The sequence below is a fragment of the Columba livia genome, chromosome 3 (genome assembly GCF_036013475.1).
Source record: "Columba livia isolate bColLiv1 breed racing homer chromosome 3, bColLiv1.pat.W.v2, whole genome shotgun sequence".
In the NCBI taxonomy this organism is placed as follows: domain Eukaryota; kingdom Metazoa; phylum Chordata; class Aves; order Columbiformes; family Columbidae; genus Columba; species Columba livia.
In genome coordinates, this window is record NC_088604.1 from 89011653 (window position 1) to 89038437 (window position 26785).

Genomic DNA, 26785 nt, shown 5'->3' on the forward strand with positions numbered 1-26785 from the left:
TCTTGTTCTACTCTCATCATGCCAGTGTGGAACCTCTAGTCCTCTACAAGTTTATTTGTCAAATCTGGGGAACTGCTCTGCGCTGCTCACTGCTCTTCTGTTTTTTGTTGATTTCAGGGGCTGATGGTTGCAGTTCTCTACTGTTTCATCAATAATGAGGTAAGAGAGACACTTGTTCCAATTTGCCTTATCAGCAGCCACTATAGGAAAAGGAAATTGAAAATGGTCTTGAACTGTTAAATTGTCCTTGTTCAGGACTTTTTTTACAGACTCTCTTCTGTACAGCTACACAGAATAACTCCTCAGACAAATGTTGTTGGAAGGAATTCAGGCAGTATAATTTAGGGCCACTGTTTATAGACATGAGATCTTGCAAGTTCTCTTGCTCACAGTCTTATAGTTTGCACTACTGAAGCTTTTCTTTTGTTAAGAATTATAGCTGCTCTTCTTGACCTGTCTCATACTGCTTCTTATTTGCTTGTTTTGGTGAATGTGGGAATAGAGCCTGCCTTATTCTGAGAACTCAGCTCATCTTGCTGGTGAGGTTGGAGAGTCCTCTTGGCTTAATGCCTGTACAGTTTGGTTTAGTTTGGTTTCCCTGAGGCCCAGCTACTTGAAGACATCATCACGCTCTCATTCAAACTGAAATTCATGGAATGGTGAGCTCTCCCACAGGCCCAGAAAAAATGTAGCCAGGGCTTTGAGTTAATTGATCACAAGTACCATCTTCTATGGCTTCTGAATCCCAGCCCTGTTGGGGTAAATAGTTTCGTTCTGTTTCTCTACCTTCCAAGTTATTATTATTATTCATTCATTCAGCAGCCAAGTTTGCAAGGGAAGCAAATTTGGCAGCCCATTATTAAGTTTGATGCATATCGATGTGTTTTACACTCATGCTACTCTACTGTTAAACATGATATGGTAATTCAGGATCACCTATTGAGAGGCCTCACTGAGGAATTGGAATCAATGGAAAAATGTTCTACTTGGGTCATTATGGCCAGGCTGGGGTCAACAGAAAAGCACCAGGCATCCTGAATTAAGTCCTGCAGGAGGCTGTTCCCTTTTGTAGTTTGTGGGTAAGATTTTGTTTAGGTGAATGTGTTAATTGTGCTGCTTATGAAAGTCAGGTGGGTTACAGCAGGCTTTGCTGAATTATGAGTTAGAGAATGTTTATTTCAAATCCCTTGTACAGCTTTACAGGTCTGAAATGCAGCACCGTCTGCTGGTGCATCATGTATTTCTTCTGGTTCACTTTGGCCTTTGCTCATACATACATGCAGCTGCAGCCAGGCCTTTTGTAAGTAATGCCCAATAATTTCTTCCATGTGTTAAAATGGCAAAGTTACATCATAGCCCAAACTTAATTACAAGCCCTGAAACAGGTAGGCTTGTTTCATTTGAGGTAACTTACAGTGAAGTAGCCTGTGTATTTTTCTAAGTGGTCATCCAAATCTCTTGTTGCTATAGTTCTCTTGCCTTTGTAATGTATTTCCTAAAATCTAACCACAATGTGCTTAGCTTCACAGAAGACTGACAGACAGTCTGAATTATTTTGCTTGTTATAAAGTTTTTTCTCCCTTCTTCTTAAAAGAAGGGAGAAGGATTTTGTCAAGCCCAGTCATCAGCATCCATAAATACATGTAGAGAATTTTATTAGGTCAAGTCTTTTCCATTTCTTTCCTAAATGATATGAGAAATTTTTGAGTTTCAAACTGCTTTCCTTCCAATATACTGTATGTGTCTGAAGCCTGTCCTTGTTTGCTATATGGTCTATATTTTTATTTTTGTCTGCGACACTCAGCAACTCCTTTTCTTTTTCCTTAACCATACAGCATGAATTTTTGTTGCAAGTTCTGCTGCCATATTGAAAGTAGAAATCAAGCTGTAAGTTACATTAATGCTCTTTTGTAGTGTCTACTCATGAAAGAACGTTTAAAAATGTTCATATTTCAATCCTATTTCACCTGAAAGATTCTGGATTTTGTCTGATATTGCTCTGAAGTGAATGGTAGGGTCTCATCAGATTGCCTGTTGTTACTGATGTTCTCTGAAAAATATGCTGGGTTTAATATCATCAGTTTTTCTGCAGTTAGTGTTGCTTTCTGTAAAATATTCTGACCAGAGATGCTGCCACTTTCCATCAGAGTTAGTTTAAGCTGATTCAGGTTTCATTCTCTATAGTCTTGTTTCTCCTATTTGCCTCCTTCCTATCACAGTGGGAGTACACTTCACTCTCTTCTGCCGTAAAAGAATCTGTCCTGACTCCAGGATATTTTTTTAATTACTGCCCAATCTTTCTTCTTTCTTTTCATTCTCTATTCAGACTATCCAATGAATCACTCCACCAGCTCTGTCCCATTTCAGACCTGCTTTCCTTTCACTATGATTTGTGGAGATGTTTTTTTTTTGCCGAAGTTTAACTTTTTTTGTAATCAGATTCCAGATTAATTGCTATGCTCTCAACATCCTAGCCCATCAGCTCCATTAAGCTCAATCAGCTCCTCTCTGTGAGAAGTGTTCTCAACCTTTAACGTCCATGACCATCTTTACAGGTTTTTGTACCTTTCCTTTCTCTTTCAAAATACGCTACATAAAATTCTTCCCTTTTCTCATGGCAGTTTTGTTCTTGGTTCCCTTTTCCCTGTATAGCTTATTTCTGGGGAATCTTTGCCACACATGGAAGTTACTAGGATAACTGTTTTGCTGAAAGATCTACTTCTGTGCTGAAGAATTGCCTGTTCACAAAATAATTCTGAACCTATTCAAGGGAATAGGTCACACATTCACAGCTGCCTAGGCAAAAACTCAGTTCAACACAGAAAGCAGAGTTGCTCTTTACCCTTTTCCTGACCTCTGGAGAGAAAACTAATGTTCTGTCATTCAGTTCCATTCCTAAGACATCATCTCTGATACAGTCTGTTGTTCAAGTCTTCCCATTCACTTCATTTCAATCTTGCAGGCTATTTGTGTCATAGCTCTAGGATACAGCCTGTCATGTCCAGCCAGACTGAAGACTCATTTCCTCCCTTTGATTCTAAAATACCAATTTCTATTGCTCATTGACTTACTCTGTCAGTAAGTAAATTCATGCTTGCTTTCAGGATGTGCCTGTAAATGTCTACAACTGCTTCTTCCCAGTGCTGCCTATTAAAACAGCTGTTTTCCATGCCCACAAAAGGTACCAAGTACTGAGTTAGCATACAGTCAGTTCTTCTCCTGCAGACAGTACAGTCCCTGCATTTCACTGTTCCTGGGCTGTTCTCTGTCATTCTTCTATACCAAGCTATCTCAGATACACTGTCTTTTTCTGGTGTCATTGTGCAACTTTTGACACAATGACCCCCAGTTATCACAGTAAAATGCAAGCTTCTGTCTCAGCATCTTTTCTTCTGTCCCATTTGGTTGTGACACCAGAGGGACACATTCCATTGTCAGAAATGCAGAGATACAGCCGGTACCCACCAGAATAGTAGTTAGTATAAGGGCTGTAGCCCAGAGTGGACAAGCCCCATTTGAGGTAAGCACCAAGGGAAGACAGTTGGTTGTGTAAGGCTTTGCTGCTTTTTGTAGGGCTGCCTCGCAGATTGGGTATTTTACAAGGAACAAGACAAACATACAACAGCTGGTTCCCTAGGAAGTTTCCCTCAGAGCATGAAGGTTTCAGCAGCCAGCTTGTGCTGGAACTATCATCAATGTATTTAGTCTCTTGGTGGTCAGTACTGGACCCTAAAAGGAAACAAAAAACAACTCTTCAGAGAAGGACACTTGAGTGTCCCACCTATAGTGAACTTGCTTCCAGGCTGAAGCACACACCATAGTGAATTGATTACTGTAGTTGCACTCCTGCCTTTTTCTAAATAGAGTAATAAAGGTTCAATTTTATGTCCTCTGCCTTATGTTTTAAAAGCTAATGGAAGTTCTTACTTCATCAAGAGGCAAAAACTTTGCCCATGGAACAGGAAGATCTGAATTCTCTTATTGCTTAGCAGTTACAAGACCCTAGATAAACTTCCAAACGAGTACATAGATTACACAGTTTAACCCAGAACCTGCAACTGGATGAGTGTATTTTGTAACTTAAAAAAAAAAACCCTAGTATCTGGAATGAGATACTGTAATTGTTATTTAAAAAGAGGAAGGACAGTACAGTCTTTAACATGCTTAATTGTTGGCTTTTCAATTTGCAATAAATCTTCATTTTTGTATGGAATAAAAAAACATAAATATTCAAAGAACAAAAATAATCCAAACTATAATATTGTTTAAATCAAACCAGAAGCTAGAACTCTTAAGAATACTCATGGTGACAATATTCAGTGGGAAGCCAGTCTTTGCAGTCATTTCATGACTGATAAGCAAAATCAACTTAATTGTTAGTTCTGGTAGGGCATAGAGTACGTTCAGTATTGTAGCTGAATGCAATTTAGAATAAAATAATGAAGGTGAGATTTCCTGGCACATAAAAGAGCTTTATTTCTACAAGTACAAGTGGATGCTGTCATTATTTTAAATAGGGAATAACCTACAATGGACTAATGAGATAATTGGATAATTTGAAGCAATAATATTGCAGGTTTATAGCATTGCCAGATTTTCTCAGTAGTATGGTATCTTTATTTTTGGCTTGCTCTTTTCTAATGGAGTCATTTAAAGGTCTGATTTGTTCCAATTTCATTCCTTTTGCTTTCCTTCTGTTAGGTTCAGATGGAGTTTCGGAAAACCTGGGAGCGCTGGAGATTGGAACATTTGTATGTCCAGAGAGACAACAGTATGAAACCTCTGAAGTGTCCGGCCAACAGCATCAGCAGTGGAGGCACAGTAGGCAGTAGTGTCTATGCTGCCACTTGTCAGGCCACATTCAGCTAAGATTTCTGCAGGTGAACGAGACTGAGAGCAATGAACTGTATAATATACCTGAAAACCCTTAAATACCCAAGCAAGTGGCTTAAGTATGGCATCTCCAGCAAGAAACTTAAGCATATGCTGCTCATTGCCTGCAGGCTGTTGGACAAAGGTTTCTAGGGAAAGCAATCTGCTAATGTAATCAACACATCAGAGGAAAAATTGATCACATCTAAAGTAAGTTAAAAGAGTTCCTTCCTATTTGCACACAAGGCCTCCAGGTGTCCAAAAGTTAAGCATAGCATTGATCCAGTCTGAGACCACAGGGTCAATGGCTTATTACTGTTGAGTGGGTGAGCTGAGTGATTGAATGATTAAATTACAAGGATACAAAATATGATTATTGCCAAAAAATACATTTAAGCTTTTATGGGGTAAGGCAAGGTGTTATCAGCACTTTTACAAAAAAAAAAAAGAAATCTCAGTGGGACACAACTTGCGTTTTAGGGAAGAATCGGTTTTGTACTAAGAGTTTCCCAGAGTTAAAGTTGAAAATATGCTCACCTGTTTTCTGGGTGGGTGAAAAACAGTAATGTGAAGGTCTATCAATACAGCAGGTAGTGTGGTGTCACTCGGAAAAAAAATAAACCCAGTATCTGGTAGGGGCTTCTTCTGCTATTAATAGGTGCATATTAGGTCTGTTGACACAGATGGAAATATCCATTGAATACACAGCCCTTCCATTTTTATACAGTACTCTGCCTCTGCATTTGGCACACAGGTGTTAACAGGGACAGGACAATGACTTGTACTTCAAGAGGACATTATCTTCCTAAGCTATACTCCGCTTCTTGTGGGTACAAACACACAGAAGCCAGCTTGTGGCCACAGCTGCTCTTACCAGACGTCACCAACTTGGAAAATTGGGTAGTTCACAGTGTGGGCTCACTTTTCTGTCTCCTCCAGCCTTGTTCGTTCTCTCCCGGCGGGAGACACCCGCAGGGGCTGCACTCCCGGTGGCGGGACAGCAGCTGTGGCGGAGGCGGAGGGTTCAGCACCGCGGACAGCGCCTGGCCCCCGCCCGTGGGCTGCCCACCGCCTCCGCCACAGCCTGCGGCCAGCAGCGGGGTTCAAACAATCCCCTCAAACGCCGTCCTAAACTCAACAGGCTTTTGTCTGTTCGTTTAAAACTGCGAAGGCTCTTGCAATGAATTCATCTACACCGCTCATTATGTTACCCACCCTGATGTTTACTGGAGTTGCTGGGGAAAAACAGAGGTATACTTACCAGCAGCACGTGACCAATTGCATCACTTAATAACATACTTTGCCTGTCTTTACTTGGCTGTTATTCAGGCTCCATTTACAGCAAAGAGGCAAGATGCCAAAACTAGCTCTGAGAATATCCCCATCTGTAGACATCCTGTAATAAGTAACTTCCATGGTGTAGCAGTTAGACTACTCAGCAGAGATTAAAAAAAAAAAACACAACACAACCCTGATTTTTCAAATCTTTCTTTGCACTTGCATTCACAGCCTCCATTGCCAAGAAAGTGGACTGGATATTCTGGGATGTAATTCGGCATCTTTCCTGCCTGAAGCTAGATTGCTTTGCATGAGATTATTTAATCATTGTATTAGAATCCAAATTGCCAACAGGGTGGATTAGTATTGCAATCATCAGGTTAGAATTGAATTAGAGAGGATTGGTTACCTTCTTCTGCTATGATGCTTGTAATTGTGCTCCAGGGGGGAGGAAGTCAGACACGTTTGTAGAAATCCGCCACAGGTCTCAGGCTGGCTTACGTACATTTAGCATGCTGGCTTCTACACGGGCCCTTTCCAGGCCTTCCCTTCCTAACATGGGTTGCAGAGCTGACCTTGGAATGAAGCACCTCAGGTTCTTCTATAAATTTAATAACTAGCTTCTATGTTGTGTGACCATCAATACAATACATGATTACTATGTGCGTATGTCAACTGCTGTCCTGCAATTTAGTTAATTAGCTTCCAGTATGTAGAGAGTGTGCTCGATGTTTCTATTTAACATCTACCCTTAAGTGCTTTAAATAGGAAAAGACTAATAAAGTTAGTCACTGGTAGGTGAAAAGGCACCAAGATGACAGATGAAATTTACAGCTGTATGATAATGCACACTGAAGGGAATAATTTCACTCATGAATATTGAAGAGTGGGTGCTAGTTTTCCAGAGCCCTGCTTAGTTGTGTGCAAACCTGCCAAAATGTTTCTGCTACTTGCACAGCTGTTAGCAAGATTATAGTTTTGCTATGAAAACAGGAATTATGGAAGACATAGGAATAGAAAGTATTTACATGTGTGGTTACAAACCAGTACTTAGTTGCTGTCACAAGATGCTTTCAACAGTTTGACATGCTTTGAATTACTAGGCTCTTCTTGTCCCTCCCAGTTACTTAGGAACTGAGGGCTTTGGGGCCACAAGAATGGCTCCAGCACCAGATGACAAACTTACCTTGGTAACTTTTGCCTTGTTAGAATACAAGAGAAAAGTAAGATGACAAAGTAAGATCTTAGCCAAGCAGAGGGTTGTGGTAGAATTGTTTTTTTCCCCGTCTCTGATTAAGCACTCCTTCAAACCTTTTTAAATCCCCTCCAAGTACTGACAGAACAACTCAGTGAAAGTAATTGCCACCAAAGCAGAATTACACTAATCATATATTTTGAAAAATACTTTCAGCAAGGCCTAAACACCAATTTCTCCATCATACTTTATCTACTTCAGTAAAACCTTTACAAGCCTTTGTTGTTATTCATGTCATCTCTATCACAGAATTTATAATGTGCAGTTATTTGAGTAGTATGAAATAAACAAACCAACACAAAGCACTGGAACAGATGAACTGTGTGAATTTTTATTACTTGTGCCTTTCAGCTTCATGCTCAGTTATTGTGGTAACTTGTTTCATGAAGCATTAAATAGAAGAGTCTATAAATTCACCTGGACATAATGTAACTAGAGTTTATAGCAAATGAAAACTTTATTTCCATCATTGCTGCTATAATGTTTTATAATGTCGTGGATGTTACCTTATATTTAATATTTATTTGCATGCATTTCCTTGTTTTAAAAAATACCCACAGTACTGAACTGTACAATATGTCAGATTATCAGCTCCCCATGAACACTATGCTGATGTTTATTTTTATTATTGTTAATAAAGTTTCAACTCACAAAATTGTCACTCACTGGTATATTTAAGTATCACCTGAGCCCTTCTTACTACACAATTGGAATACTTTTTAAGAATGAGAGGACTCACAGTCATGGTTCTTCCAAGGAAACAAAGCTTTTTGCAACTCTGTGTCTACTTCATAGAGGCCTTTGAACCTGCAGAGGCTTTGTTAATCAAAACCAAAATGCTGTACATTACTTGTATAGACTCATAAGGAACCGGTAAGAATAGTGAGAACACTGAAGGGTCTTTACCAGAGAAATACGTGCAAATCCAAAAATTCTGTGTTTGGCTTTAAATAGGAACATTTGGAATTCACATAACAGACCAATATAGAAGCTAAGAGAGTGCTGTGGAGAGCTACTGATTGATGCTTAGCAGTGTTAAATATATTACTTTTGTTTCTCTTTCCAGTCCAATTAAATTCAAAACACTTCCTTTTGTTTCCCCAACCAATGATGAAACTTGTGGCAAGTCTGAACATGGTGTGTAACTATTAAATTAGAAAAGGCACAATGAAACAGGATTTGAAAGACCAATTTGTGACTCTTCTTCTCAACTCAGTCCTCACACCCAGAAGTTCTACCAGCTCCTCTTTACTAAGACTTTTAGTGATTTAACACAATGATCTATAAACTAAAAATGCTGGTAGATCATAGAACACCTGACAGTCTGTGGGATGATGGTGAGCAGCATCAACAGCTGTGCTGTGTGAAAAGGACTGTATCCAACAACGGGGCAAATCCCTCTTTCTGTCTGAGGGCCTCTTGCATTTCCATGTCTGCTGCACACTGACCCTAAGAGTTCTCTAAATTAAGTTTAAAGAAAATCATGTGTTATCTGCCAGGAATAATAATAAGTCTTTTTTTGCTTAAATTACAAAACATGAAAGCAGTAATACAAAGCAAACAGAGATCTGCATTAAAATCGGATGTTTGTGTTAGATGAAAAACAAGACTGCAAACAGAAGCAGCAGCCTATTTTAGGTATATGGATGGTGCTTCATGTCTTTTCTTCAGCAAGAGGATTCTAGACAGTGCAGGGAAGAAAAGCAGTTAACCATTCCGCTAAATGTGCTGTCAAACTTCAGCCTTCCTGATACTGCTGCCAAAGGTCAGCAGGGGCTGAAATTCACCAGCCGACCCGCTGGCAGCTCCCGCTGTGACCAGGCCGTGTCCCTCGGTGCTGCTGCAGCAGCGGCCAAACCAGCTGCCCGGGGCTTTGCTGACAGCGCCCCAGGAAACGAGACCACAGCGCGGGATTTGCCACGGCTTTATTCGGGACCGGACCGCGTCTGGGGAGAGAGGGCCAGGACTAAGGCGCAAGCGGTGTTTTGCATAGAGAGAACCCCCTCCTCCTCCCCCAGCCCTTCCTCGGGTCCGTGGCTCGGAGGGGTGGAGGCAGCGGGGGGGCCGCAAAACGGCTGTCCCCGCCGGGCCGGCCGCTACCTCCCGGCGGCGGGCCGGTAATACAGCTCCCGCTCCAGCTGCTCGGCCGTCAGCGTCCCGGCGATGGCGGTGCAGCCGGGGTTGAAGACGGAGTAGGCGCTCAGCTCTCCCCGCCGCCGCTCGCCGGGGCCGCGGGTGCCGGCGTACATCCAGTAGAGCAGGGAAAGGACGAAGTAGGGCAGCCCCAGCTCCAGCTCGGCAAACAGCGCCAGCAGCACCGCCCACAGCAGCACCTTCAGCAGCAGCGGACGCGCCCACAGCGGAGCCGCCACCGCCTCCCCGCCAGGACGGGCCTGCGGAGGCAGCAGCGAGACGTGGCGTCAAGCACCAACCCGCCGCCACACGGCCCCGCCCCGCCCACCTCGGCGCTCACCTGAGCGCCGCCGCCCGGCCCCGCCGCGGCAGCCTGCTGTTCTCCGGCGGGCTCTGGAGCAGCGGCCTTCCCCAGCGGCTCCGCGGGGCGCGGCGAGACGGCGGCGCTGCCGCGGACAGCCCGGAATTCCGCCAGCCGGCGTTCCACGGCGGCCGCCATGGCCGCGCCGCGCCTGCGCAAGGGCTCGCGTGACGTTTAAGTGAGGGGCGGAGCCGAGAAGCGCCCCGCCCCGGGGGCAGCGGTTGCCGGGCAGCGCGCGCCGCCCTGCGGGCCGGTCCTGGGGGGCGGTGGGGCCGGGGAGGGGGCGGAGCGGGGAGGCAGCGGGGGCTCCTCGGCCCAAATCTCAGGGAGTCGCAATCAGCTGCTCCCCGCCTTTCCTCTTCCAGAGTGGTAGCCGTGCCTGCCATTTAGCTCTGGAGAAAAGCTGAAAATCACCAAAGACCTTCCCTATATTTTTTTTCCCACTCCTGTATCCGAACTCTTCTCTTTAGTGACCAATGACAGAACCCAAGGGAATGTCAGGAAGATGTGCTGGAGAGGTTTAGGTTGGACATGAGGAAAAGGTTCTTCACCCAGAGGGTGGTGGAGCACTGGAACAGGCTTCCCAGAGAGGTGTCACGGCCCCAAGCCTGACAGTGTTCAAGAAGAGACTGGACAAGCCCTCAGACACATGGTGTGAACTGTGGGGTTGTCCTGTGCAGGGACAGGAGTTGGACTCGATGATCCTTGTGGGTCCCTTCCAACTCAGGACATTCCATGATTCTATGATATCTAAACCTTAATTACTTGTATGAACACCAGGAAGAAAAAGGAGCAGGAGAGAACAAAGCATGAGGTGACCAAAGCCTGTAGAGCGTGACTGATGCGTCAGCAGCCAGGGTGACTAGCAACATCTGCACTGGGCATTCGAGCGGCTGTTTTTGAGAAGCGCCGAGCAGCCAGGGCAGGGGCAGCGTGGTGGCCAAGGGCAGCTGTGCTGGGCATGGCCAGCAGCCCTGCTCGCTTGGCCTACCCAAGGTGGCTGCCACGGAGAAGCAGGCGGGAGACGCTCCCTCCAATACAGGCCTGCGGGCCTCATCAGCGACCCTCAGCAGGGATGTGTCCTACAACGTGGCTGGGCTGTCCCATGCTCTCTTTAAACAAAAAATCAAAATAGGGGAAATCATCTCTGTCACAGACCTTATCGCTGTCTACAACCAGGAGGTTGTAGCATGGAGGGTGTTGGTCACTTCTCCCAAGTAGCAAGTGATACAACAAGAGGAAATGGCCTCAAGTTGCACCAGGGGAGGTTTGGATTGGATATTAGGAAAAAAATTCTTCACAGAAAGGGTTGTCAGGCGTTGGAACAGGCTGCCCAGGGAAGTGGTGGAGTCACCAGCACTGGAGGTGTTTAAAAGGCATTTAGATGAGGTTGTTAGGGACATGGCTTAGTGCTAGAGCTAGTTTAGGTTATGGTTGGACTCAATGATTCTGAGTGTCACTTCCAACTGAAATGATTCTGTGATTCTATGATCATCTTTCAGCTATCAGTAGAACCGAGAAATAGAAATTTATTTACAGGAGCCAGCTCTTAGCCTCAGGAGTAAAATATTTATCACTCTCCAGCAGTAATAGTTAGCGATGAGACATCATTTCATCCTGCAGTGCTGTTTCCAGTTACTTATAGCTTTCTCAGAAGTGACCTTTAGGGCTGAATATCTCTTGCATGTGTCAGCTCAGAAGTGAATATGAGAAGTCTAATAAAAATCAATTTGGGTGTTCTTAAGTTATCTTAATGTGGAAAAAATTGTGTTTTTTTCTAACGAAATCATTTTTCAAATGCCTATTTTATGCTTGGTTACAAAATAACTTTCTTTTAACCTTCCGACTTTGCAAAAAACTGCCACAGTGTATGACATTTTTCTCTTTACTTGTGGAAATTTGATTTTGAAATAACAGTCAAAAATGTTTTAAGGTAGCACGCACGGGACATGATTTTATTTTGTTTTTTTTTTTTCCTTCCTCTTGTACTACTGTTCATGAAAACAGCTCCTCCAGGGAGTGCTGGGTAATTCCACATGTTATGTTCCACATGCATTGTTAGTCAAACTAATGGTTATACTTGAGTTTGATACCACCTTTGCAAGCTGCACCCAGCGATTCAGTTTCATTCAGATTTTATTCCAAATGTACTGGTTTTAGTACATACTTGCTGTTGTGCATCCAAATAGCTGTTTTACAGCTGTGTCAGGCCACCTATATTGCCATGCGTTGTTAGGAAACATGTGAAAGCATACCATGACTTGTGCCTTTGAAGCCTAAGTCACTTCAGTAACCTCATCTGTAAATGAGTGTTACACTGCAGACAAATATCTAAACAAATTTGTATCCATAAAGTCTTAAATGACTTCAGTATATCCTGTTTTTAAACAAACAGCTTAACTGAATAGACACTTAGTTGCGTTTATTTGTTTAACAAACCTCCTGGACAATTTGTTCCCTACTCCGGTGCTTACAAAGGTCATAGGCAGTTCACCAAGCCTAGTCTTTGGATCTTCAGCCAGTGGCTGGGAGGGCAGGGGTAACATGGAGAGGCTGAAGGACACCTTGCTGGAACTCTTGAGCTGGGCAATGCCTTTCTAACTATGTATGAGAAAATGAAATTGAATATAGACTTTTTGTAGGTGTGAGACTATGAGCCAAGTCTTGCTCCCCTTTGCTGCAGCTAAGTCAATGACTAATCAAATATGCTGGGTGCTGTTGATAGATCGCTAATGCTGCATTCTCGATAACTGAAATTCTGGAACGGCCCTCCTTTTAGGAGGCAGCATTAAGATAACTTTAAAAACTTGTGATTTTTTTAACTCGGTTTCATGCTAAATCATAATTGTCATGTCTGTAATGCAAAGAAACCCACATGCATATTTCTTTCTGCCAAGAGGAAAATGTATTTTTCTTCATATGTTTCCACTTCAGCAATTTTGAAATATTTTCCTTTATCCCGGTTATCAAATTTTCATTACATTTTAATACTTGTGACACAGAAGAGTTTTTGCGTTCTGCTTTCAGCCAGTTATCACTGGCTTAAGGGACTACTTTTGCAGTAATAGGGAACTTTCAAACCATTAGTGACCTTGGGTATGGCTCTCCATCAGCAAGAGCACTGATGGAGATGAAGTGGCTGCTGAAAGAACTGACAAAACAAGAAAACCAACACAGCCATGTCCAAAGCGCGGTCAATCTTTTATTTTTGGAGGGTGACTGCAGAGTTTTTCTTACTTAATTTGCAAGTGACTCTGCTCTTTCATGCTCGTTAAGGAAGCAAGAGAACTGAAAACTAACTTGGGGAGATATTTTTGCATGACAGAAGGCATTAGAACTATTTGTGGCACAATACCAACCCAACTGAATTAAACTGAGTGTTGACAGCGACATTCAGATCCTGTGGCACCCTTTGCATTTATCACAGCAGCAGCCCGTCACCACGTCTTGGCATCAGCAACCTCTTTATTCAATAGCTCAGGCCCTTGGTCAGTGGTTTGGAGTGTTGTTATTCCTACAGCTGCAGATAACTGTTCATGCACACCAGCTTTTTCAGATGTATCAACACTAATCAAGTCGCATTAATTCTCTTGATGGATTAATCTAATTCATTGACAGGAGCTTTCTCCTTCATGAGATAAGCACCCACACACACGCTGACTTGCTAAGTGCCATAAATGCAGACAGAAGGGCAAAGCATTATTAATGTAACGACCTAGCTTAATTAGTTCAATGGAGCTGAGGGAACATTAGCTTTAGTTGTTGAGGTCTTGGAGAACACGTATAAAATAGATTGAAGTGTACAGATTCATACTTGTTTAATACCCTACAGAGCTTTCTGCATATCCATTTGCTAATCAGTTCTAAAATGCAGAGAAGAGCTGCTTCCTTTGTAAAAAGTGTTCATTAATTTTATTTCCTAAAATAACAGCGTCAGGGTACTTTGCTTTCAGACGTAAAGGAAATTTTTTGTCTGTCTTTTTATTGAATGAGTTTAGGTTCTGAATTGCAGATTTTCACATCTCTGTGGTCTCCAAAAGCGTGCATTTGTATATTCAGCAGTGTATGCTAAAAAGCGCTGAGATACTAGCATTTATGTTACTGCTTTATATGCTGAAATGCTCTATATTTAAAGACATTAAAACATGGGCAAAGCAGAATTATTAATAATTCTGTCACAACTCTGAAATGTTCCTTATAATTTCATGGGAAACTTCAATTTGAGAAAAGAGCACAGTAAGTATCCCTCACTGGTACAATGCCAGCTGTAAATGTCAGATATTTAGTGAAATCATTGTAACAGAAAAGAGACATAAGCTACTTTATTATATTTAGAAGATAACACCCCATGAGCATTCTAGCTGGGATTGTTTTGCCATATTCATAGCTTTGCTCTTCTTTGAAAGCCAAAATTTTGAAAACTGTTACAGAACTTCAAAAGGTCAGAATACTGTGTTTTGATTTTTGTCATACAGAGTGGGCAATAATGCAGCTGCCACCTGAAATTCACTATAACTGAAGTGAAAGGAAGCCTGATTTGTCTCTCTGATCTGTCAACGTTGTTATATTTGGTTTAACCAGTCCACTCTTCTCAAAACTTAAAAAACCCTAACTTTGTAAATTAACTATCAAAGCACTTCCGTGAAGTTGGAAATACATAAGACTCTTTGGGCTTGACATGAATATTTTTTTATTCTGGGTTTTCACAGCACTTAACCACAACAATGCCTAACTAGATGCTGTAACAGCAGTTCCCTCGTTTCACAGACAGGGAATATGAAGTAAAGCAAATATGAGAGGACATCTTAAACCTGATTCTAGATCTCAGTTCTGGTTCCACACCTATTTCCTTCCAGTCCATCAGAGTTTAAAATATAGAAAATGTTATACACCAGAAGGTGAATAAAGAGTCAGGAAGACGAAAGAGAAATATATTACCCCCTCACATACCTACACACTTTCTTTTCAGAAGCCTTTAGTAAGAGTACACTGTAAACTTTAATGCTCGTGTTGACTATTGGTTTTACAGAGCCACTCCCACAAAAATGCGAAGAGGAGCAGAGCGCTGACAAGTTTAATTTTTAGAGGAGCAGAATGCACAGAAAGGCTTTGCAAAAACCTTTTCTCATGCCTTCACATCTTTGCCCTATGTGATAGGGCAAATCATCACCCAAGAGCACTGAGCTCTCATCACACTTGGCAACGTGTGTTCCTGCCCACTGGTTGGAGCCTCAGGCTCTTGCTGATAAAAATCATTTGCCTAGAAACAAACCAAGTGGGGTGAGACTGCACCTACACCCCTGAGACAGGCAGGTATACCAGGTGCTAGGGCTAGAGTATTTTTCTATTCTGATAAATGGAATAAAGATCTGGAAGCAAAGCCTATGTGAGGCAGAATGGAAAAAAGATGCAAGATCTAAGTAGGTCTTAAATCCATAAAAGACTCACAGAAAGACAGCATTTGCTAACTGCTGAAAGCTAGTAAGAGGCAACTTTGCCTATGAAACAGGTTAATAACTCCTTGAATGAAACACATTGCCAACCCTGACTTGCAAAAAAATCTATTCGGTATTTCAAAATCCAAGACATAATGCAGAAACCTACTTCTGACATCTTCAAAAGTGGAAAATCCTCAGTCTTCCACCAGTTACTGCTTTCTCTTGGGTTTATATCCATGGCTTGGGCCTGACTCTAAGCCCAGAAACAACCCAGTTCTTCACAGACCCATAGCAAGCACTATAGCCAGCAGACTCACCAGCAGTCTCCTCTGGTTAGCTATCAAGACACAAAATCTGAGGTGTAGAGCCCAGTCAGGTGGGACTAGGTGAATGCCCAGGTAGGAGAGAAGGACAATAGAATTCATGTAAGAACAGCAGTGGTGAGGACAGAGATACTTCAGGGCTTCTGAGGGAAATGGAGACACTGAGCCAGACCCTCAGCTTTCCTGTGATGTGAAATCCTGCTGCTACGGAAGTCAGTGGGAAATTTGCCAGAACTACAATGGTGTTGAGATGATATCTTCTGATGAACAAAACTGAGCTCATACCTTGCCATCTGCTTGATGAGACCTGCAGGCCTCACACAAAATTGCTTCTGTTTATTATACCGTATTTCCCACAAATTTTGTACCTTATGCATGTTTATGTCCTACTTATTTAGGACAAGTTCAAAACTGAGTCTGGCTGGTTTCAGAGCAATAAGAGAATGAAGAGTACTCTAGTGCTTCTAGTAAGTTTGGAAACCATGGGCTGTGTTTTGGTATTTTGGGGCTTATCCTGAAGGACACTCAGCATTGCACCCTCAGCAGCAAGTTCAGCATATAACCTCACGCCTGAGCTACCTATTCACTTCAGTCAAACTGGACCAGAGGTTACGTACTTTGCTTGACCAGGGCCTCACAGACCATGCTTTGAGCAATCAAGCTTCAAAAGGAAGGCAGGGAAAACCCAAATCCAAGGAAACCATGAGTCATAAGTACTGGTTAAGTAGAGATTTCAGATGGCAGAAAAGACTCGAAGACTGTTTCTGTAACATTTGTTTATCTCAGAGGGCAGCAAAGGATGCAATACCTTCTTTTGTCAGTTCTTCCAAAGGTTAACTAAGTGACTTTCATAGGCAGGACATTGCAAACATTTAGCAATATCATTTTATCATTTCTTTTTGAGCAGTTCAGTAAGGGCAACGGTCTGTAGAAGGTAAGGTATGAAGTAATGAGGTAGAAATATTAGAGATTAAAAGGTCTGACATTCATGTTTCTAGAGAAAAGAGAAACAGACAACAGCAAAACTCTCTACGTTTTAGTTTTGCAAAATTGAAGTGCTTGTTGCAGAACCTTCACATTTGGAAGTTGAATTCTAGCCTTAAATACGTACCAGTGTATACTTTCTTCCTCTGTCTGTGGTCTCTAACTCCCTTTTGGATAACTTCTAATGAATTTCAGAATTTGGGTTTTTTTGAAGGTTCCTGAAAGTAACAGCTCGAGGGCTGAGAGAGCCACACACTCAGTCATGACACTATGAATCGAAGGAGAAATGATAGCACCCTCTACTGTCATTTTAGATTATTACCTTAAAGATGTCTGTATTAATCTCAGTAGTTTTACCTTGCCTGGAAAAAAGCTGCCAGAATATTTGGTTCATAATTTTAAATTCATTTTAGAAGGACTGTGACTGCCTTGTGATTTATTTCTATTTTATGGTTTTGTAAATGACTGTAATATTCCACAGTTCAGATTAGTTTATTTTTTGGGATCTAACTAGAACTGAAATTTTAAATCTATGCCATCTGCTTCTGTGAGATAAGATTGAACTTTCAAAATACACCTTCTCTTTCAATAAAAGTGGTTTCTATCACATGCGGACTGAATTGCAACATATGTTTCTAAAACCCACTCTCTGACTGACAAACCCAAGAGCTAGAAAGCTTTAATCTTCACTTCTGTAATGCATACAGCTGACACTGGAAAACTGCACAAAATAAGTCGAGATGACACCTCCATTTCCCTGCTGCAGACGCAGCCACTTCTGAAACTGATCTCCCAAAGACACATTTGTGCATCGACTACAGGGTCCTGAAGGGATTTAGTTTCAGGACCAGGGACTGAAGCAAAATTTACGTTACATCAGATGAGTATACACTCCCTCTTTCTCTAATTCCTGTTGCCCCTTCTAGGATGGGCATTTGTTTGTGTTTCTGGGATCAACTAAAAACTAAAAGTAAAATCACACGTACATTTAATGATGCATTTGTAGGCATGGACTTATTTGCTGCAGAACTGATCTGATAGATCTCAAGTTGTTTTTAATTCACTCACACATGAACAGAGTGAAATACATTTGATTTATGTTATTGTAATCTACACAAAAGCATCCACACCTCCAGACTGTGGGATACTGAAAACAGAACTCTGGACAAGTACCAAGAAAATCCTTTTCTTTAGAAACTTTATGTGGTGCATTGAGTCAAAAATGGATCAAGTCTTCCTGTATATTTAATATCTGTTTCAGTAAATGGATTTTGGAGTTTAATTTCAGGTTTCACAACTATTGCTTTTTCTATGCAGAGGAAATTTTGTCATCTTCCACCACCACCACCCCACTCCCCCTGGGAAAAATTCTCATGTATCCATTAAAATAATATTTTCTGCTGGTAATGGTTTTAAAACATTGGGTGTTAATGCTCATTCACTTTCTTGAACAAAAGTGATTTTAAGTAGAGCAGTGCAAAGTAAATACTGATCATATACATGAAAGAATAGAATTTTTCTTGAGACAAACACATAATTATCCCAGCATTGCTTTTGCGCCCTGATATTGCCCAGATTTATTGTAAAACAACAAAACCAGTGATGAATAAACAAAACAGAACTCACTAGGTTCTCAGTGAGCATTGGCTGGTGCATAAAAATCACTAACGCTGCATACACATACATTAGCAAGTGTCTGGCCCAATATTCCTCATGGAAGGTACAGGCCTAGTGCTAGGATCCATCTGATTGTCTCAATTCAGTGTTTGCTTATTTTTATTCCTGAAAAAAAACCTAAGACAATGAGCAAAATGGTATCTGCTCTATGCTTGTATTTACTATGCATTGTTACCTGCAGGCAGAACTTGTACCATGTCTCCAGACACATCACGATTTGGGTCTGTCTTTGGTTGTCATACTCCACCTCAACCTTGCTTCACAAGGGGGTTGATACGCTCTCCTGTTGTTCTTCGTTCTATGTTTTTGTGTTCTTCAGTCTTGGCTGACTGCAGAAAAATGAAATCCACGTTCAAAATCACAGCCTCGGTCCTCCTGTCCCCTCCTCAACTCTTAGCAGGGCCATAACGCTTCCAAGGTCACTTCCATCCAGCCAGACCTAGATGCTTCATTATAACCGTTTCTGTTAATACTTTATTTCACTTACAGTGTTGATGTATATATACAGTTTAAGACAAAAGTATTCTCTCCATTTAATAGATGGTAATCTCTTTAGGCCAAGGGCCACATTTCACAGCATATAAATCAAGGTTCTTGGCTTGACGTACAGTTCTGTGGCCTTCAGACAAGTTGCTATGGTGTTTTGCTATTGCTGACTGACATCTCCTGGAATGTGGCTTTCATATGAAGGCCTAGGACATTAAGCAAAGGTTCCTCTGATCTCTGGATGAAACTCAGTGCAGGGTCAGAAGACAGCTGTGGTCTTTCCTTCACTATAAACAGTGTTGTGGACCTTCTGGGATCTTAGGCAGTTTTATAGCACGCATCACGCCAAAGCAGCTAAACACAAGCATCGGGCACCTAGGAGCACCAGGTGAAGGAGCTGTAGCATCATGGCAGGCTGATCTCAGATAAGAGCCTAAAACTGCTCTTACCTTGGTCTTCCAGCACAGCACCAGGGCCCAACAGTAACAGCATTGGGGTCAGGTCCCAGGAACAGCAAAGCAAAAATCTTACAGCAAAGAAATTCAGGGAAAATGTCTGCACACAGTTCTCCACATTCTTTCCCTGTTACTGACATCCGCCTCCCCACTAGTCTGTTTTATCACACCTTCTTATGCCCACTAGGTGGTAGCAAAAAGGCGTTATATGGGAGAGGAAGCGTTTCCAGGGCTCCTGTGTCCACCAGCGCACACATGTGTCTGCAGGGCAGCCCTGGAGTCAAGCTGCTCATGGTGGTGGGTAGGTGGGGCAGATGTCCTAAGGAGCAGCAATTGTGTAGATCAGGGGTGCAAAACTCATTTTCCCCGGCCCACATCAGCCTCGCGGTTGCCTTCAAAAGGTCAAATGTAATTTTAGGACTGTATAAATGTAGGAGTAACCAATGAAAATGAGTTTGACATGCCTGGTGTAGATCCTGCACTAGCAACTTGCTGAAGAGTAAATGCTTCTCAAACTTCAAGGCAAGTTGCAACAAATACTTCGCTTTTTCAGAGCTACAAAATAGGGAGAACAGAATGTTTGGGGACTTTTCGATTGAAAGCATCCCCTAAACCTGCAGAGGGGTGATGCTGTCCCACACACAAAAAGCATGGAGGTTTTCATGTTCAGCTCATTTCTTCAGAATGTGCTACATATGGTGAGACCAACCCTAGAGAAAGTGCTAGAGGCCAAATAGAGTAGGGTAAAGGCAGTTCATGGTGTTATGATGGCATTATTACTTCATTTCAAAATACCTACAATTAATAAATTAACCATCTGTTGGGATAAAGATTCAGGAACAAACTTAGAGACACAAACATTGATCTCCTGCTCCACATCTGTAACACTGCAGTAGAGCTTAGTGAAAAAAATGAAACTTTTGATCTTAGAGAAGTTTTCATTTTCCTTACAGGCACAAACTCAGTATTTTTTAAATGGAAGATAAGGTTATTTTTGGTGGAAAGAGAGTGGAAGAAGTGCCTTGAAATAATTAGGACATTTACATTAGAAAAGAAAGACAATAAACTAAGAAGGATCTCTCATTCAAATCCCAGCCCTGCTTGACTCAGGGCAAGCGCTTAATTTCAAAGCGCAGCTTTACCAGAGACTGTGACCTCTACATTAGTGCTATTGGGTCACCTCATGGGACACAGTGATGCAGCCTGTCTCTAACTAGCCTCTGCTTATTTGAAAGTCTCCCTCAGCACACTGATCGGAATTACCACACTACAGGAAAAATCTTCCGCTGAAACATTCTTGCAATATATTTGGATTGCCAAGAAAAAAAGTGTCTTTTATTTGGAAAATTGCTCCAGGAACTCCCTATCATCTCTCGTGAATGGAGCAGGAAGGCCACAATTTCAGAGTCAAAAAAGCAAAGCTCAGCAAAATGCCTGACCTCCTCTTGGGCACACACAACATCCCAACTACCACTGTAGTCTAGTAGAAAGGATGGGAAAACAGCTGTGCAGTCGTTTGGTACCGACCAAGTAGCACTGGGAAGGACGCAATTTGTTTCTCTTCTCAGGCTCCTCAGTGTTTAAGCTGCAGCATTTCAGACTTCTTGAGAGAAATCCTTACCAGACTGCAATTTAGTGGAGTTCTTATTGTTCTACAAGAGAAAAGCACACAAGGAAAAAACCAAACAGAACTAAACCAGTAACTCTTCATTGAAAGTGAATTGTTTCAAGAGCAAAAATTCAGAAAATGTCCTAAGTCAAAGAGGATTAACTATATTAGATTTTCCTTCCTGCATTCCTGCAGGTTTGATTCACAGGCAAGGTAATCAATAATCCACATTTTTCCTGATCTTAGCAACATCCTAGAGATAGTACTTTCATGGGGATAAACTGTTCAGCAGTTTCCTCAGTATATTAATCACAAGCAACCCTTTCTTGAATGTCAGGCACTCCTGTACTTCTGCCTTTTTTTTTTTTTTTTAAAGGCAATATTAAAAACACAATAAAAAAATGCCTGGTTTATTTGACCATTACTTCAGATTCTTTTCACAAGACAAGTTTGCCTTGGAACACAGTCCCTGTGGCACCTCCGTTTCCTCATATAAGTTATTACTTGTCACAGTTCCTGCATTTAAGTTATAACCCTGTCTTGCTCCATTTTTAGATTTCACCAAAAAAAGAATGCTTTAAATCAAGGTGAATACTTTTCTGTTGCTATGGTGGACTTCACAAAGGCTTTTCCTGATGTCAAATACCTTTGCTTTTGGAAATGAAAGTTTTCCCACTGACAGGATATGTAGCCTTTCACCTCCAAGATGCTGTTTTGAATCTTGCCCTTCTCAATTGCCAAAGTGTCAGAGAGCAGCAATTTAAATTACGAGAGTTGAAGGATCTTGATCTAATTTCCAGGAAAAAGACATTCAGAAAGCAGACAAGGAGTCCATTAGGCCTCTTTCTTTGAGACTGGCCTTGTTCACCAGAGAGTTAATAATCAGGAACTAAAGATAGACTAGCTCATTTATGAAATAATGTGGATATTTTCAGTAAGTCATGCAATTAAGTAGCTTATAGATTTAGTAGACTTTAGATTTGGTCAGGGAGAAGTTATGCAGTGACCAGAAGCATGTGCTGCACGTATCATGCTAATGGGAATTTCAATACCTTTGCTTTATCTCCTACCAGCAAGAAGGGGCTGGTGACCGCAGCATCACCTTCTCAATAATTGGTTGCCTCTGTGCTAGTGCCTACCCAGGCTTCCTCCAAATCAGGGTTAGAGCACAAGCAGAAGAAAAAAGTTCTCTTTGTGCCTGCCTGAACCATACCCATCCCATAATTAAACAGAGTATTCTGTTACGATGTTCTTCATGGATGATGGTCCAGGAGCAGCTGTAGTAATAAACTCTCTTGCCCTGTACAATTTCATTAACCTTGTTCAATTTGTATCTATGAGCTTTGCAGCCTCGAGTGTCACCTTATTTTCTCCCATCAGATGAACAAGTTAGTCATGCATGGTTTTATTCATAAATGTAACATGACCTTGTTTATATGAGTCCCAAAGCTTTTGGGCAAGCACAGAGCCTAGACAAATGGGGATGCTGGCCCTGAAACTAAAAAACAACATTTTCTGAGCACACAGTACTGCCTGAGTAAGAATAAGCAAACATCTTAAAGGGAGATCATAAGGAAAGCAAGCAGGAGGAGGACTTCACACCTGCACTAATGAAAGCAAAACCAAAATTCATACACACTATGCATGGAAGCAGGGGAGAGCTGCTCCTTGGGTATGACCCACAGTGCACTGCAACAGTACAGATACTGCAGTTGGCTCTTGCCAGTCCTCCTGTCACTGCTTGCCATCTTTACCTTTTTGGGGAGCAAGAGGGGATGACAGCTGCCCTGGGACCTTTCTATTATGCCATTATACCCTTCTGTCAGCTGTAGTGGGCAGACTTAGTGTTCAGGAATTTTCCATTTTGGGCTTTACAAACAGGTATGTTTGGTTCTGACAGGTTTCTCCCCTTTCTTCCTGGTGAATGCTGAGGTGAAGAAACTGCTGTGTTTCTCAGCACTATCTAGTACATACGTGAACAACTTCCCCTTGGCATAAGCAGTCTCTCACAGACCTTTTCTGCCTGACATAGTTATAAAAGTCCCACTTCGCCTTCACAGTCTTCAGCCATTTTTTTGTCATGTCTTTTTTTGCCTTCCTGACATCCCTGGTTTTGTTGACCTTTATCCTCTTTCTTTGGCTTTGTGATGTTGCGTTGATTCTGCTGATTTATGTTTTTTACTGTGTCTTTATCTATTCCACACCCCAGCGTTAAGATAACTGGCCATTTTTCCCTCATCACGTACTTCTGACTTGGTAATAAATATCTTGATGTCCCTTTTAGTTACTTAACTTTCCCATTCCAAGCCTATGCTATTCTGTGCTGTGTTCAGTGAAGTCCATAGCCCCCCCTCAAAAGGTCAGTGAAAGTCATGTTTGTGCATATCAGAACCCGATTTGACAATAAAAGCTTAAGTTTTCCCATGTTTTACTTTGCAGAAACTTAAAATGAGAAATATAAAAAGAAGTGGAGATATTTCCCAATCCACATTTCACACTAGAGCAGAGATGTTTATTATCTTACTGATGTGTGTTTTCACTTGTATCTGCTATTCCATAAGTTCCAGGTAGGTATTTCTCAGGGGATTAGGACACATGAAGCCAGTGAGTGTTTTCATGGGACTCTTGGGGCCCTGACTTTGAGCATTCACCTACCTGCAAAGCTGAGCATGATTGTTTTTCAAATATTTGGAAGGTAAATGGAACAATATGTTGGATCAAGAGCTTCAATCTCTTGTTCTGGATTCTGGCAACAGCTTGCTGTAGGACTCTGGAAACACAGAAGATTCCTATACTAACACAAAAGATGTTAAGATCTTGAATTAGAAGATTCTATAAAAAGGCAACAGAAGATCAATGTACCATGTTATACTACATGACACGGAGCTGAATGCAGGAAATGGATTTAGTAAAAAACATGAGCTTGAATGTCCTTAGTAGAGAAGAAGACATTCATTGAAGATGGACTAATAAGTCTTGAAATCTGTCTGCAAGTAAAGTTGTTTGGTTTTCCTGAATTTTATTTACCACTACATTGATTAGATAAAATTCTCCATTCTAAGTGACATAACATCCATAGTTTTGCTCTTTACTGTACAAGAAACAACAACAGCAGGCAAATAAATAGCAGGCGTCTTGCCTGAGTTGTTTAGGAAGTTAACCTGTATGTCATGGATACTGAGTACAATGCCACCTTCAATTTTTTTTCAGTCCTGGATGCCATTTTATTCAACATAGCACCAGTTAGGGCAAGTAATCAAGGCCAAGAGGATATACGAAACTTAACAGTTTGTTAGAAAAATATTGTTAAGATCAACACGATGGACCTCAGGCTGCTGTATTAATTGAGTCCCACCAGAGAATTTCCTAGTCCGTATCTGGTAATCGCATACCACCTGAAGGCAAACCTTTATTTTTTTGTACTAGGCCCTGGAAAAAGAAGTTTGCAATATTTTTTATATTACTTTACCTGCACATGTGCTTTACTGAGGTTATGTAAATGCATCTCAGTAGTTTTTAATCAACATTCTGCCTGGGAGTTTGAATTTCCCTTTATACAACATGGACAACTCCTCAGCTTCCTGCCTACAGGCTACATTCTCAGGCTAAAGCTTCTGGAATAAAACATTCCATGTTTTGTTCACTTTCTTGCTCTACTTTTACAAACTGTCTATTTAAAATTACCAGTATTGAAACGTGAAACCTAATTGAAACAGACAGAAATATTAAAACTAGCCTAAGGATACAGTCACAGCAGCCTCTGAAGGTACAACATACCTGGGAACTGTCTTGTCCTCTGACAAGAGAAACACTGTTTTTCAAGATGAGTTTATACTTGCCAGAGCATGCACAGACACTGACATTTCTTCCTATCCAATTTTTAGTAAATGTTCCTAACAAATCACAGGTTCATTTAAAACAATGCACAGTGCTCTTTTCTGGTTGTTACATGCATATAATTTTTTTAGAACAATTTTTTGCAAGGACAGGAGGATAATCTCTCACACTACCTGATAGCAAATTAGTAGGTCATGTTTACAATTACTGCATTTTGTATGCCGTTTAGTAATTTCTGTAGAATTCATTTTACAGATTCATTAAAACACACTCTGACTTTCTAAATAAAGGACATTTAATCTGAGAATAGAAATGTAGTTGATTCAATGTAGTGTTGCACTGGCAGTAACAGCAAACAGTATGGGAATGCACAGAAACCTGGATGGAGTTGTTCTTATCTCCCACTACCACAGTTTATATTTAGAAACAAGAAATCATGATCAAGGCCATTGTTAGAATTCTGAACTGGGCTCTACATGTTTGAACATGTGATTCAAAGCCCAAGTTTACCTGAAAGAAGCAGCCCAAGATCAAACATTCACCTTTCAGGGAATGGGAAGCACCAAGAACATTGGACTATGTGAGTTTAAGTTTCTGCTGTGTTGCTCGGTGTGCCACCTCTACAGTGTGGGAGTAGGGGAGAAAGTGAAGGTGGAGGGAGGGTTTCACAGGTGGCTCCTCCTGGTCTGAACAAGTGGAAGGGGCAGAGCAGAGAGGCAAGAAAGTGGGTCTGGGTGTTTCTTGTTCCTGAGTCCTGCTTTGAGGTGTCCAAGTGAGAAGGGTGGATGAGTAGGGACAAGACTAGCCCTTTGGTAATCACAGTCCCTCCAGAGTCAAAGGTCTCTGTGGTCTTGAGCATTCTTCTGACCTATCCTGCTTCTGACTCACACTCCAAGTCCCCAGTACGTTCCCTCCTCTGATCCAGATGTCATATCTCTCCTTCCTGCACTGCAGTGACGCACTAAGAGCTCAAATGACCTAACTGCATTGTTCAGTCTGCAAGCCCTTCTTTTGTCCTCATCAGCTCCTTTCCTTCCAGCTTTCCCCTGATCCCAAATCCCTCCTCACCACTCTTGTGTCAAATACCTCAGCCTCTCCCATTCAAGAGCATCTCCTCATTAAGCCCTCTACCGTTTAAAACTCTCAGTCCTGACCCTGCAATCCAACCTGGACCCTCTTACCACCCTCTTCTCACTCCTCCCCTCACCCCCAATCCTCTATCCTGCTCCAAAATTGTCTTCCCGCTAAACCCCACCCCATATACACACTGCTCCTTAACTGCAACTCCTTTCCCACCTATGTCCCTGCCTCAGATCACCAAACCTGCTGCAGCTTTTTAATTCTTTCTGCTTGGCTTTGGTGATGTGCCCATCTGACATACTATTCCACTTGTAGCTGGGTGGTCAGCTAAAGCCTCCCCCTTTCTTGGTTGTCCTTGCAGGATAAAAGGAAGGAATCAGAGTTCCTTCTTTATCCAGGATTTCAAAAGCTCAGTCTGCACTTACTAGATGTGAACAAGAAATAAATAGTTTTCAAAAGAAAACAGAGAGGTGAGGAAGAGGATGTCAGGTAGTCATATTAATCAAGAAAAGTCTATGCAGTCCAGGTATCTGTCCCTAATTCATAAAAGGGAGAGTGGAGAAGGGAATTTGTCTAGAGGAAGAAGTAGGGCAGAAAACTTTGGCCACGTCAGCATTCCACTAAGCAAAGCCCTGGAATGGTAGAAGGGATCAGGGCAGGACATCTCTCATCTCCTTCAAGTCTGAGTTACACTTGTGTTCTTCAAGGCATCCAGAGAAGCACAGCTGTCCTACATGCATCATGTTTGGGCTCTGTATCTGGACAGAAGGAAATGGGACCCTGGATCCCCAAGTCCTTGGAAACAGAACGAAGCAAGCCATTGGGGACCGAACTGATCCAACAAAGTGAATTTCTGGTTTGGATTTTGAGAAACTTGCAACACAGGCCATAAAAATTTCCCCAGAGCTATGTATGAAGAACTGCACTGAAGCAGCCCAGTGTTGATTGTAGGGCATTATGACGGCAACAGGATAATTCCTTCATATATATTGTTGTA

The 26785-nt window shown here is 41.9% G+C and overlaps 2 protein-coding genes across 6 annotated transcripts in view; one reads left to right on the forward strand and one right to left on the reverse strand.

Moving 5' to 3' along the window:
* GLP1R (glucagon like peptide 1 receptor) overlaps positions 1 to 6380 on the forward strand; it is an 89171-nt gene extending 82791 nt beyond the window's left edge. For 3 of the 5 annotated variants that reach the window (XR_010471546.1, XM_065058156.1, XM_013367424.3), the window contains 2 exons: positions 118 to 159; positions 4702 to 6380. Coding sequence is in view for 3 of the 5 variants with exons in the window: in XM_065058156.1 (XP_064914228.1) it covers positions 118 to 159; positions 4702 to 4869 (210 nt within the window). In the remaining 2 variants the exon portion in view is untranslated. Of the gene's footprint in view, positions 1 to 117; positions 160 to 1835; positions 1888 to 4701 lie in introns of those variants that run through there. The other 2 variants (XM_065058157.1, XR_010471547.1) reach the window with 2 other exon arrangements.
* A 1331-nt stretch (positions 6381 to 7711) lies between these two features.
* SAYSD1 (SAYSVFN motif domain containing 1) lies at positions 7712 to 10076 on the reverse strand. Its single transcript, XM_065058159.1, has 3 exons — positions 9879 to 10076; positions 9506 to 9798; positions 7712 to 9351 (listed from the first exon to the last, which is right to left on the reverse strand). Exons 1-3 carry the CDS (start codon positions 10035 to 10037, stop codon positions 9189 to 9191), a joined length of 615 nt encoding a protein of 204 aa, XP_064914231.1. The 5' UTR covers positions 10038 to 10076; the 3' UTR covers positions 7712 to 9188.
* Between the last annotated feature and the right edge of the window lie 16709 nt (positions 10077 to 26785).

Bases quoted from the DNA above. Each gene is read 5' to 3' on its own strand.
- SAYSD1 (XM_065058159.1), bottom strand. From the start codon at position 10,037: ATGGCGGCCGCCGTGGAACGCCGGCTGGCGGAATTCCGGGCTGTCCGC. The intron at 9,799-9,878 runs GTGAGCGCCGAG...CTGCCTCCGCAG, and splicing joins GGCCGGGCGGCGGCGCTCAG to GCCCGTCCTGGCGGGGAGGC. The intron at 9,352-9,505 runs GTAGCGGCCGGC...CTCTCTCCCCAG, and splicing joins TACCGGCCCGCCGCCGGGAG to ACGCGGTCCGGTCCCGAATA.